This window comes from Podarcis melisellensis, assembly GCF_964234715.1.
Source record: "Podarcis melisellensis genome assembly, chromosome: 8".
Taxonomy (NCBI): Eukaryota; Metazoa; Chordata; class Lepidosauria; order Squamata; family Lacertidae; genus Podarcis; species Podarcis melisellensis.
Window position 1 is genome coordinate 52,938,212 of NC_138540.1, and position 13,210 is coordinate 52,951,421.

The 13,210-nt window shown below is 49.7% G+C and overlaps 1 protein-coding gene across 8 annotated transcripts; it reads left to right on the forward strand.

Moving 5' to 3' along the window:
- The first annotated feature begins 4,352 nt into the window (after positions 1-4,352).
- Positions 4,353-12,422, forward strand: AGRP (agouti related neuropeptide). 8 transcript variants are annotated; one of them, XM_081921847.1, is made up of 4 exons: positions 4,353-5,417; positions 10,039-10,217; positions 11,266-11,348; positions 12,143-12,422. In XM_081921847.1, the coding sequence occupies exons 1-4, from the start codon at positions 5,293-5,295 to the stop codon at positions 12,332-12,334; spliced, it is 579 nt and encodes a 192-aa protein (XP_081777973.1). In that variant the 5' UTR covers positions 4,353-5,292; the 3' UTR covers positions 12,335-12,422. The 8 variants fall into 8 exon arrangements, with proteins under 8 accessions (XP_081777973.1, XP_081777978.1, XP_081777975.1 ...); XM_081921852.1 differs by having other exon boundaries at positions 4,357-5,233; XM_081921849.1 differs by lacking the exon at positions 4,353-5,417 and adding an exon at positions 5,432-6,588.
- The last annotated feature ends 788 nt before the right edge of the window (positions 12,423-13,210 follow it).

The window sequence follows — 13,210 nt, forward strand, 5'->3', positions numbered from 1 at the left end:
AAGAGCTCTGTCGCCTGAGCACAACAAACGCTTCAAGAAAGGATCTTGACTTTCTGTGGTTTGGAAAGTGACGGAGGGGGGGAGGAAAGCTGGGGGAGGACAAATGATCAACGGGAAGCTGTTTATAAACTCCTCAAGAAAACCAGGGTTAGGGGATGATGAACTGACTGGAGACAAACCCACTGTGTAAAATTTGTGCAGGAAATCACAAAGAAAGCCTACTAAATGGGTCACCTAAAAGGGCCCCAATTGACAGCTAAAGGGTGTTCCTCACTGTCTCAACCAGGCCTTGCAACACTTGGTTGATCTCATTTAGTGTTCCTGGCTCCCCCACCATCACTAAAGCAATATCCTTATTAAAAAAGTATAAAAATAAAATATTTATATACCACTGTATCATGAGAAAAATCAAAGCAGTTTACAATAATATCTCTACAGAACTGAAACAAAATTTAGAATCGGAGACCAGGTATTTATTATGGAAAGAGGTGCTCTTAATAGCCTGCAAATGCAACCTGGCATCACAGGAAACTTTTCAGCAGGCATTTAAAAGCTGGAGCCAAAGGGCACCAGCGGAATCTCTCCTGGCAGAGCCTGGCACTCCAGACTCTATTTCACTTGCTGTCAGATAAGCCTCGCCAATTCAGGAGACGCCAACAACATGCCTGCAAATGATGCCAGGGAGCTGGGATCAGAGGGCTCAGGACGTCCCTGGAGTACCCCGGCCCTATGTTGTGCAGGGCTTCAAAAGTTAACACAAGGGCCTGAACCCAGCTGGGCAGGAACTGGGCAGCCATCACAGGGTCCTTCTTGCAAGCAGCAGCCATGACAGGATGGGAGAGAGAGCAAAGCCTGGGGAGTCATTCGGGGATTTGCACCCGGTTGGGGTTTCTCTTCTCCTTTTTCCAGGCCGGCTTCCCTCGGCCTTGGCGCAGCCACCCCGTCTCTAAAGAAGATAGAAATTAAATCCACCCCCCCCCCCCGCCCGCCCGCAAGGAGGCCTAAGAGCAGCTGGCTTTTAATCAGGCGGGGACGAACCCATTCCAAGCTCGGAAAGGGGGGTCCCGGAGCTACTGTGCGTCCCCGGCCAAGGTCTAACTCGCCGGCGACACCAGGCTCCTGCACCCTAACCAAGTGATTTTGGCAAGGGGCTGTTTGAATAAGAAGATTGCGGGGGGCGGACACTAGTCTTTCTCTTGCAAGTGGATTTTTATTTTTATCTCTCCTGATTGGGGGAGGGAGGGAGGGGGTTGATCGGCTTGCGGAAGGTCCGCAGGATATCCAGGTCGCCTGGGGGAGCCGCTGCCCAGCACCCGGAGCCAGGGGGACCCCGATGGCCCGGCTCGCCTCCGGGCGCCCTAAATCTGCTTGTGCCTGCTGCAGGACGATCATGCGGCGGGAGAAAAGCCGTGCGGGCGGGGGGAAGCTCTGGTGGGCCGTGGCGGGGATGGCGAGGGGGGCGCCTGCCCAGCGACGAGGAGCGGGACGGAGTTGCTGCCCACCCCCAGCTGCCAGGATGGGCCGTGCGCAGAGTGCCCCTGAGCGCGTGCAGAGTGCCCCTTTTCCCGAGGCGCCGCCCGGGGCTGAGTCGCTCTCGGAGCCCCAGTTTAGAAGTCCCCGCCGCCTCGGGGTAGTTGGTGCAAGGCGAGGGGCAGGCGGAGCCCGGCAAACAGAGAGGGGGCGCTGCTGCCACCGCTGCAGCTTCGGCCTGCTCCTGCTCCTGGTCGTGCTGAGGATCGGGGGTGGCGGCATCGGGGGGATCCGCAAGGGGCCGGAGCGATGGACGTGGGGGAAGGGGTCTACCCGGAGAGGCTTTGCTCCACAGGCCCTCGAAGCCACTCACCGGGCGGGCGACGGGGCTCTTCTTCCTGCTGCTGCTGCTGCTACTGCAGCTGGTGCTCCTCGGGGCGGGCGGGAGTTCCGCGGGCGGCGGGTGACGTCAAGGAGCTCCGCGGCGGCTTCTTAAAGGGGCTCGAGACGCGAGGGGAGCCTAGCCAGAGCAGCCGCGGAGCAAGAGAGCGGAAGGAAGAGGGAGGAGAGCAACAGCGGCCGCAGCGCCCCCGCTCCCGCGCGCGCATCTCTTCCTCGGGCTCCGCTCAGCTCGCCTGCCAGCTTGCAAACAGGCCCCGGAACGGCGGGGGGGGGGGGCAGGCAAAGGATCAACATCATCCCTCGTAGGAGGGCACGCAGATGGTTACAGGCGCTCAGGGCACCGCAAAGAAGCAAAGCCCTCCATCCCCAGTCCAGATGGCATTCGAGTTTCAAATGCGAATCGGCACATGCTCAGAGGCTTGGCAAAACCCTGTTTTGTCGATCTGTTGCGCCAACGTTTCAGAAACGTAGTAGAAGCCATTGGAGAGCGCTTGGTGCCCCAAGCAACAGTTTTGAGGAGGGTCTCCCAAGGGGTCTTGCTTGTGGGTCTTCCCAGGCTCCCCGCGGGCCAATCGTGGGATGGGAAGGGGCTGATTTAGAGCGGCCTGCGGGGGGGGGGGCTCTGGGGCCTTGGCATTGGGGCCAGACACAGGACCCCCTTGCTTAGATCCTGAGCGCCAGTTCCGAAAGTCCAGCCGAACCGAGAGAACCTCGGGCTCCCCTTATATTTGGGTTGCCTCCGTCTACCTTCCCCCATTCTGTAGTCCCAGGGAAAGGGAGGAAGGATGGAGTCCCTGCAGCTACTGCTCCCCCCCAACACACATATTGTGGCCCTAATTTGAAGTGCAGATCCCAGGAGCTGCATTTTACCCTTCAGCAAAGTTGTCATCGGCGCATGTGCCGCTACTGCTTAACATGTACACACCTCCGCTTCACTGCCTCTTGTGTTTTCAAATGAGATGGCAGCTGGTTTGAGAGAAGGAGCACTTTATTTCCCAAGAAGCTGCATGATACTGATGGTTTGTGGCCAACAACCTCATGTGTGAGATTGCATGGATTCTACAAGTCCTCTTCCTCCCCAATGCAGTATTATGTATGATTATTCTAAAGACTTAGGTGGTATGGGAATGCACTCAGCACAAGAGCAAAATAAAATCTGTATTTTTTTGATGTGCTTCATTATAAGAACTGGAGTCTGTGTTTACATGGTGGAAACTGTTACGAATGCAGAGAGGGAGGTGGGCAGGATCCGTCTACTTCCTTAAGTTAAACTTGGGAACTCTAGGTTTGGAGAGGGTTGGGCTGCCTCAGAGCTTCTCTGCCTGCAGTAGGCAAAATATGTGACAAATGTGCTATCAATTCACAATCATATGAAAACAGAGATAGGAATATGACATTATATAAACTGAGGCTTCTACGATCTGGAATAAGCTAGACCACCTCTTGCTGATATGTGGTATGCCCTCAGGAGCAGAATTATAGCACCTGCCTTTCTATATATAATCAGTTACACCTGACTTGATATACCCTGGAGCATGAGGACCTCACAAGTATCCTGGCTGCAGGCCTTGGCGTTGAAAAAAACACCCATCTCTTCCCATCAAGCCCCAAGATCCTCAACAGTGCCTCCTCCAAGTGCACCTTGATCTGAAGTGCAGAGGAGAGGGGCTGGGAGGGAGGGAGGAGACCCTTCTCAGCATTAGCCCCCACCCCTGTAATGGAACGTTTTCCCTAGGGAAGAAGCCAAAGCAGTGCAGGCCTTGTGATCCCAGCAACTCTTCCCAGTATGTCTTGCTCCAATGAGGCATTTGTGAGGACTGAAGGTCCCTGCTTTCCCACAGCTGCCTAAGTCCCCTCCTCTCCAGGGTATTTTCTAAGCATTTGGAGGCTGCATCTGCACACAACCAATTTCTCCTCTGCCGCCTTCATTTCTCTGAGTGTTCTGGGATACCCGGGGAGAGGGGAGCCAGCAGCAGGAGGGGGAGATTCCCTGGACTCTTCAGCAGCCTGCCTCATCTCCGTCTCCTGGCCCTCCACCTCTCTAGCCTCTGAATCAGGACTGCTCTCTGCCACAGCTTCTTCCTCCTGCTCACTAAACCCTGTTGCCTCTTCAGCTTCTCTCACCTCCTGCTCCCCGTCTGCTCCTCCCTCTGGTCACTAATCATCAACCTGCCACTAATCCCCTGGCTCTGACCTTCTTCCCCTAGGGCAGGGGTAGGCAACCTAAGGCCTGTGGGCTGGGTGCGGCCCAATCACCTTCTCAATCCGGCCTGTGGATGGTCTGGGAATCAGCGTGGTTTTTATATGAGTAGAATGTGTCCTTTTATTCAAAATGCATCTCTGGGTTATTAGTGGGGCATAGGAATTTGTTCATTTCCCCCCCAAAAATATAGTCCGGCCCACCACATGGGCTGAGGGATGGTGGCCTGGCCCATGGCTGAAAAAGGTTGCTGACCCCTGCCCTAGGGGTTCCCTTGGGGTTCCCCAGCTGGTGCCTCCTAACACTCATCTGCATCCAGCCAGTCCATGACAACCTAGCACCTTGCAACCCTGGCTCTTCTTTGCCTGGGCAGCACAACTCAGCACTGCCAAAGGTGCAAGGGGGTGCAGGGAAGGGATTGTGATGTCTGGCATAGAGAGCTGATGGACTCACATTTGCTCCTCAGGTTAACTTTGCCACATTTTCTGCCCAGTTAGAGTGAATAAAATAAATGTTCATTAGAAAAAGCAGTTGCAACCTGTTCTGTAAGGAAGACTTGTCTGAGTTGTGCAGGAGAACTAAACAAAATGTTGTTCCTGCTACTGCTCTAGACTGAACCCTTGGCAAAACTTCTTCCCGGCAGGGGTGGGTGAGAGCAACGAAAGGGGATGGAGAGGATCTTCCGCAGCTTGTATCAACTGCTGAGCCCCTCTTCTTCCTCCTGCATATAGTTTTATTTGTCATCTCTCTCATACATTCTGCCTGTATTTCCTGACTTCTGGGTCATTTCCTGGGCGAGTCAGTCTACTGAGGTAGCTTCATTCGCCCCAATGTTCCCAAGGCAGAAAAAGCCAAGTGCTCCTGAAATATACTCGGAGTCCTGTAGTGATTTCATGCTCTTTATTGCAGCTTGTAAAACAGTGATTGAATTGCTCCCCAAACCCCAAAAGGCTTTTATATACATTATTTACACAATGAGTCCCGGCTGATTAGCTGATTCTGCTTCCCTCCTGGAGCCTGATTGGTCTTTTCCTGCTAGCCAATCAGTTGTTGCATTCTAGGATCCTATTTGCCTATTGTTCTAGGATCCAAGCTTAGTAAATAACAGCTCCCCACCCCACTGAAGGGCCTTTCCTTCCGGTTTTCTCCCTCTAAATAAGGGTAAGCAACTTTTGGGGGGCCTGAGGGACTACAATGGTCTGCTGCCCCTCAGCCACATCATGTCGGGTGGTCATGGCAAATGGATACCTGCCTACACGCACTTGCCACACATACAGCACCCTCATTCACGAAGATTGCTCTCTGGGTTCTCAGGCAGAGCAGGATCTGCTCTGAGCCACAACAGGTAACTTGGAGCTGCTGCCTCAAGCCAGAGTGTGCCTCATGGAGCTGCTCCAGGAGTAAAGCCTGACTCTTAGGGAGGTAGTACAACTGGCACATCCATCTCCAGCACTCCAAGCACTCTGCCAGGAGAAATAAGGCTGGTTTTGCTGAGTTGCTATTTTATTATAGATATTGATTTTTTTGTGGGGGGGTGTGTGTGGTGAAGGCCTCAAACACACTCATAAATAAATTTCCCCCTGATCAGAGTTGATGTGGAATTTCTGCAGGTGTGGTGATAGTTTCTTCTGTCCCAGGTGCCCAGGCTGCCATTCTGCCAGGCCCACTGAGTCCTGCAGGACAGGCCCCCTCAGGGCAGTTGCAAGAGAAGCCACCTGCGACCTTTGCCCACTTGTAGATTTAAGCTTCCAGGCATGGATCCCGGCTCTGAAAGACACCCTGTCTGGCAGTTCGTGCTAATATCATTTTCATGAAGCATGACCCAAAATGGGTCGGAGGAGCCCTGATCAGAGAGACCCCCAAACTAGGGCTCTCCTTGGCAACAAGAACCACTGGGATGAATGGAGCAAAGGCCAAGACAGGAAGGGCAGGCACAAGTGCCTCCTTCTGCATTGCGGAAAAACTTTGATTGGTGCCTTTCCCCTCCCGACGGAAAGAGGGAGTTTGTGTTTGTCCCCTGACTCCCCCTTCCTCTCTCCTGTTTTCAGAAAAACATGCTTTGTTGACCACTTTGTCAGTCACTTTTGTTGCTATTTGGGGCTCATCCTTTCCTGGAATTGGCTGTACAGAACAGAGGAGGTTTCATTTAGCCCCTTCACATCATGGGCAAAACATACGCCTGAGGTTTCCCCTGCAGATTAAAAAGCTTTCAAAGCAATTGGGGTGGGGGCCGTAAAGGAAGCTGCTGCCTGCACCATGATGCTAATAACTTCCCAGAATCCTCTTTGCCCTTTGGCTGGTTACTGGCTGAAAACAGTGGCTCGCAAACAGAACTGGAGCCCAGAGATATTTTGGTTCCTGATATAAAAATCTAAGGGTCGGTTCTCCCCAGACACACACCTCATGAGGCATGTTATTGGCCTCCCGTTCATTGTCAGTTTGACTTTTGTGTGCAGGAGATGTTCGCAGGGCTGGATAGAGCTGCCTCCTATCTGAGCAACTCTGCCTCCCTTACAGTAAGGCTGCCTCTCACCTTCACACAAAAGCCCTGAATGCAGAATAGTATGTTGTTTGCTGGGCTGTGCATAAACCTCAGTGGTTGCAGCTGTATTCAGAGGATGCTGAGGAACTCAGACTGTTTCCCTGGACACCACAAAACCTGATCTGGAAGGAGAACCTCCTTAAGCCCTTTGTATTGGGGGCGGGGAGAGAGCAGGCTCTGTTGATCGTGTGTTCTTCCTACTGTGGGCCCCTCGCTTCCTGGAAATGTTTGTGTTGTTATCCCTTTATTGAATGTTGGGGGACACACATCAGCCAGGCATTTCTTCTGCAGATTGAAAAGCTTTCAGGGCAGTTTGGGGCTGCCTCCTTCATTAGGGCATTAATCTCTTCCCAGAATCCTCTTCTTCCTCCCAGACAAACAATCATTAATACAGAGGAGCTATAAGTGTTATGCAGCAGTGCCTATGTTCCTGCCTTTATTTGTCATTATGGGACATGAGCATAGCCATGATTTATTTTAGGGGGGGCCACTCTATGCTGAGGGAGGGGCCGAACTGAGTTATCTGTAATGTAATTGGTCAGTTAGTTACTTTTATTATTTTTTTAATGTTTTTATTAAAGATTTTATTGGGTTACAAAAGTACACACAACATCTCTGCTTTCAGCTAATTGGAAGTGCACTTTTCATTCTCCTTTCTGCACAAACAATCATTAATGAGCTTTAGAAAACAGGGGGGTCCTTGGGGGACATTGGGCAGGGGGGGCACAGAGCAGGGCTATAGTTGTTGCTGGGGTGGGGGCGGGGGGGTGAGGAGAGGTTTTTTTCAAGGCTTTGGCCGTTTCCTGGAATATGAAGAGGGGATGATCAGGTATAAGAGTAATTTTCAAAGTTTTAAGCAAAGAAGCAATCCTATTTTTGCAGCCTGCGGTAACCAAAAATAGGGTTTGGGGCTGTGTGAAAGCCTAAATTTCCCTCCTGTCCGCATTGTGCTTTGGACTTGCATTATTTGTATAATTTTATTTCCTTAAAGCTCTGCAGCGCTGGTCTTCAACTGGTAGGTCAGGACCCACAAGTGGGTTGTGACCTGATCCAAGGTGGGTTGCAACAGGAGCAGACATATGGTAAAATAATTGCTCCCTAAATGTATGTTTGGGTTAAAAGTGGGTCTTGGGTCTGAAGAGGTTTAAGATACCTGCTGTACAGATCTTGTGAGGAGGTGAGCTCTGCTCCCTCATGGATGGCCCCCAATATTTTAAAATTTAATATGGGCACCCCAATCAGATACACAAAGCTGGTCTGGGCTCTTAAATATCCACTTGGTTGTATGTGCCACTCAGAGGGGAACAGTGCTGGCTCCCTAAGGAAGGGGAAAGTTCCTCTTGTGGATCAGGAATTGGTTAAGTGTCACAATGCAGAGAGTGGAAATAAAAGAACAGTACTCTGAATGAAGAGATGCAGGAAATGGAGTCCTCCAAAGATTGATATTGCGACCTGTGTTTTTTCACTTGTTTATAAACAATCTAGAATTAGGGGTTAGCAGTGAGGTGGCCAAGTTTGCTGATGATACTAAATTGTTCAGTGTCGTTAAAAGAAAAAGAGATTGTGAAGAGTTCCAAAAAGACCTCTCCAAACGGAGTGAATAGGCAGTAAAATGACAAATGCAATTAAATGTAAATAACTTAAAACCATGCATGTTGGGATCATAATAAGGTCATATGAACTCTCACGGGATCTGAACCAGCAGTGACTGGCCAGGAACAAGACATTGGGATCATATTAGATATCTTGATAAATATTCTGAGCCAGTGTGCAGCAGCTGTGGAAAAAGACTAATTCCATGCTAGGGATCATTAGGAAAGGAATTGAAAATAAAACTGCCAATATCATAATCAAGGGTGTAATCTATGTTTGAAATACTGTGTACAGTACTGGTCACCTCACCTCAAAAAGGATATTGTAGAGCTGGAACAGGTTCAGAAAATGCAGCCCAAATGTTCAACGGGATGGAGCGACAGTCTTATGAACAAATGTTGTAGCATTTGAGACTTTTGGGTTTAGAGAAATGTCAAGTAAAAGGAGACATGACAGAAATGTGTAATATTATGCCTGGCGTGGAGAAAGTAGCTAGAGAAATCATCATCATCATCATCATCAACAACAACAACAGAACTCATAACCATCCAATGAAGCTGAATGTTGGAAGATTAAGAATAGATAAAAGAAAGCAGTTCATACATGGAACTCACTCCCACAGGAGGTAATGATGCCCACCAACTTGGATGGCTTTAGAAGAGAAGTCGACAAATTCATGTAGGAAGATAAGGCTATCAATGGCTACTAGCCATGACGGTTTTGCCTGCAGAGGCAGTAATGCTTTCAGTTGCTGCAAACCGCACAAGCAGCTTGGCCTGATCCAGCTTATCTTCTTATGAAGGAGCAAAATTCAGTCGTGCAGGAAGATGCACAAAGCGATGCTTCCACAGAAGCCCACCCACCCATTAGTTTGCAGTCATGTGGTCCAGTCAATTAATTACGTGTGTGATTAATAAAAGCCCTTAGCCAACTTGCAGCTCCGCAGAGCCACAGCACTCGATCAGGATAACGGACGGACGGATGGCAAGAGTCAGGTACAGTAACTTTCTGCCTCTCCCACTCACTGAGTGTGAAATGTGCTGAGCAGCACATTCCACAGGATAGGGCCCAGAGAATATGTGTATGTGTGTATGTGTGTGAGCACTTGTTGCTTTGCACAAAGAAAGTAGTATGTTCATCTCCCATTAAGCAGAGCAGCCCTTTGGTGGGGGCAGTGGGAGGGAGCCATAGAAGAGGGGCACATCTTCTCTTTTGGGGTCTGCAGGGGGCTTGGGTATTTCCACAGGGCTTTGTCCGCTGTGTACCCATTTCAAGAAGACATCTCTGTACTGAGCTGCTCCAAAGGTTTGCGGGTGCCTGAATGCTGCCCTTGATAGAGGAAATCAAGCCTCTCTTACATCCTCATATAGCCATAGAACTTGCCAAGCTGTCCACCCTCTCAGCCTAACCTACTTCACAGGATTGTTATGAGGGTTAATTGGGGAGATTGCTCTGAGCAAAGAAGGAAGAGGAAAGATGATGGGCAGGCAGCTGGCTTGCTTGCTTTGAGGGAAGGGAAGCAGAATGCAGCGGGGGCTTCAAGTCTCGAGATGACTGTCCTGGGGTGCTCTCAGGCTGGAGAGACAAACCCCTTGCAAGGTCTCTCTTTGGTCTCTTTCAGAAAAGCCTGTGAGGGAGCCCAGCTCTACAAGCTGGGGAGCGGGGGCAAGGGGATACAGTGTGCATGGTGTGGTTTGTGTGATATGGACCCCCCAGAAAGGTTGGTGGTCTTTGCCGTCACCTATGCTATTCCCAATTTAGGCCACCTCTCAGCCCAGCATCTCAGCCCTCTCCCTCCCCACCACCACTTGTTTCTTGCTTGGTTATCCAGGGAGACCATGTTGAGGATCCTGCTGCTGTCCTTAGGACTCCTGCAAGAAATCCCCACCACCCTGGCCTCTAACCCCAACCACAGCCGCCGTCTGGCCGAGCGGGGCCCCTCCATGCTGGACGAAGAAGGCCGCTCCAGCTACCCAGGGCTTCTGCAGGTGATCAAAGAGGGACCCCCAGGTCAGTTTCTCTCCTTTCCCCTCTGCCTGTCTCTGCAGCCTTTGTACATGCAACACAGCTCTAATGTAGTTGAGGGCCCCTGGGCAAGAAAACCCTCTTGTCTTCCGAGTGTGGAAAACTCAGAGTGCTTTCCCCTTCGCTGGGTGGTTTCCTTTGGCCTGACACTTTTGAGTTCCTGGATTAAGGCAGCGTGTATTGCAAGCCCTCTGCTTGTGAGTAACACTGTGTTCATGTTACGTACCAGCTTTAAACCCAGTAAGGTCATTCCACCCTCAACCCCACCCCCTGCATTTCAAATAGCATCTGTGCATCTTTATACAAGTTGCCGGCTGTCTGTCCACACAGGTGGGAAGACAGGGGTGCAGATGTCTTCATATGGATCAAAGCTGTTTCGGAGGGAAACACAGTATTTCTCATTTCTCAGGAAACTACAGGACAGTGTCAATTCTAGCTAATGGTAGCTTCCCAACCCAGCAGCGGGAGAGTACAGTATAGGGAAGGAGGCTGTGCCCAGCCACAGATGCCAAGAGCTCTCGTGGACGGGCTCTTTACCCATCAAGCAAACCCAGATTCACAACTGATCTCATGCACGTAGTTAATTATTTTATAAATCACCCTCTAACAAAAAGTTATCTGGGCAGCTCACGGAATAACAATACACCACAGCAATAACAATGACATTAAATGAAGTATTAAGACAAGGCCAGATAAGAGCAAAAGAGGCAAAGGGTGGTGGTACTCAGCTAAGTTTTACTCAAGAGTAGATGTACTGAAATCAATGGACCTAATTTAGTCATGTTCACTAGTTTTACAGAGGAAAATTTAGTTGAATAGCACTCAAAGAACACAAAATTTAACAAATCACCAAAGGCAAAACAATCTTATTAGCTAAATTATTATTTAAAAGGCTTGGGTTTTTGGTCACGGCTGAAAATACATTTACATGGGCTCCAATTAGACACCTCTGGGGAGAATAGATCAGAAGTTGTGAACAGCAGCTTCGGGAAGGCAGTGAAGGAGCTTCCACACCTTTGTTTTTCTTTCACAGATTTTGAACACCTGGCTGCTCTGGAGATGCCAATTGCCCAAGATGACCTTGTGCTAGAAGCAAACGCAATGGAGCCACAGCAGGTAAGTGAAACCCTCCCACAAGCTCCCTGACTGTGCTTGCATATCAGAAGTGTCCCTACACTGAGTCAGGCATTGCTCCATCTTGCCCAGGATCATGCAGTCACATTAGCAGTCATTCTGCAAGAGAGAAGCATCCCAGATCCCAAATGATTTAATCTGGGACCTTACCTGTGCAAGGTGTGTGTGATGGAGCTATGGGTCCTCCACCAACGCCATAGGACGAAGAGTTTATTTATTATTAAAAGTATCCTCTGCCCTTCCTCCAAAAGGAACATTTGGTACAATTGCATCCTGCAGCTCTGGATAATCCACCCCTCTTCCTTACACTGGTCAACCTTCCCAATTTGTGCTAGATCAATGTCATGATCAGAAAACATCCCATAATGATACCAGTAGAACAAACAACTCCAGGTGGACCAAGCCAATGAGGTGGCATTTCCCCATCCTCCTGAAATGTATGGATCCAGAAGCTCCTTCCAAGTAGGAGCAGGCCGAGGTTGTCATAACTTGTTTTATAGTCATGCATGTATTCTAAGTCAAACCCTGGAGGAAGAGCAATCAGTCAGAGTCTTCGTCAGGTAGGCTGTTGACCAATATATGGGAAAGCAAGGTTTGGATTAATATACTGTGGCCAACGGGATGCTGCCAGGTTGCTTTCTGTGCAGCCTAGACCCAAGCCATAAATAGGTGGATGTGTGTGTTTTTCTTTTCAAATGTGTATCTTCAGGGCAGCAGAAGTGGTTCTTGCCAAGCACCTCTGATCTCTTCATTCCTTCCCGTTGCTCTCTTTGCAGATGTTGCTGACAGCCCTGCAGACCCAGGGAAGGGAAGAGCGTTCCCCTCGAAGATGTGTCCGCTTGCAGGAATCTTGCCTTGGGCACAAGCTCCCCTGCTGTGATCCATGTGCCACCTGCTACTGCCGCTTCTTCAATGCCAATTGCTTTTGCAAGAAATTTAGCAACACTTTCCCCTGTGGAAAGAACTAGCCTTCATCAGGGTGCCACTCCCTTATCATATGTTAAAATGGGGGCCTGTTCTTTTTACCCATTTTAATAAAAAGGAGACACGAAAACACGAGCTTCTCTTTCCTTACAAAAGAAAAACAGACAACCAAAAGCCTTGATCACCTCAGCAGATGACAGTTCTCCAGCATTCTCCTAAAACCCAAAGCTTTAGCCAGGCATTCTTGGCATATTTGGGTACTTGAGATCGGTAAAGGGATGGCTTATTGTGCTGTACAGACATGGGTTCCCCATCTCAGGGTCTCCGAGTAGGTTACTGTACAGTAGCACTTAGAAACCTATTTTTGTCATGAAGTGTTATATTAATAAATACTACTACTGCTAATAATAATGTATACATATATTATGCCTGGGTGGTAAGGTTTCCAGGGCATGGAGCCCACTCCATGGTGGGATAGAATTTTGTGGCATGGTTATACTTCTGAAGTAGCCTCAGAACATGAACAGGGCACTTTCAGCAGCAGGTGAAACTCAGCAGCTGGGTCTGCCAGTGGACACTTTCAATGAAAGGAAGTGGGGAGGGAGGAAGGAACTAGTCCTATATCAATGGATAAAAACCATCTCAGGAAGGGGCAAAGTTTAGAGCAGTGTTCAACAAACAGTGAGCCAGGAGCCAGCTGTCTGGCCAGCTCCCTTAGCTGTGCCATTGCCTTTTGGTTGGGCCAGTGCCAACCCTTGCGAAGATTGCTGAGAGACAAAGAGGTTTGAGGTGTGTGGGAAGATCTCCCTCCTGATGGGTTTAGGAAGGGCACTCATTGGATGAAGAAACTCTGCAACAAGACTGCCCCAACACCCGGAAGCAGCAGCAGGAATGTGAACTTCAGTAGTTGTATTTATTAA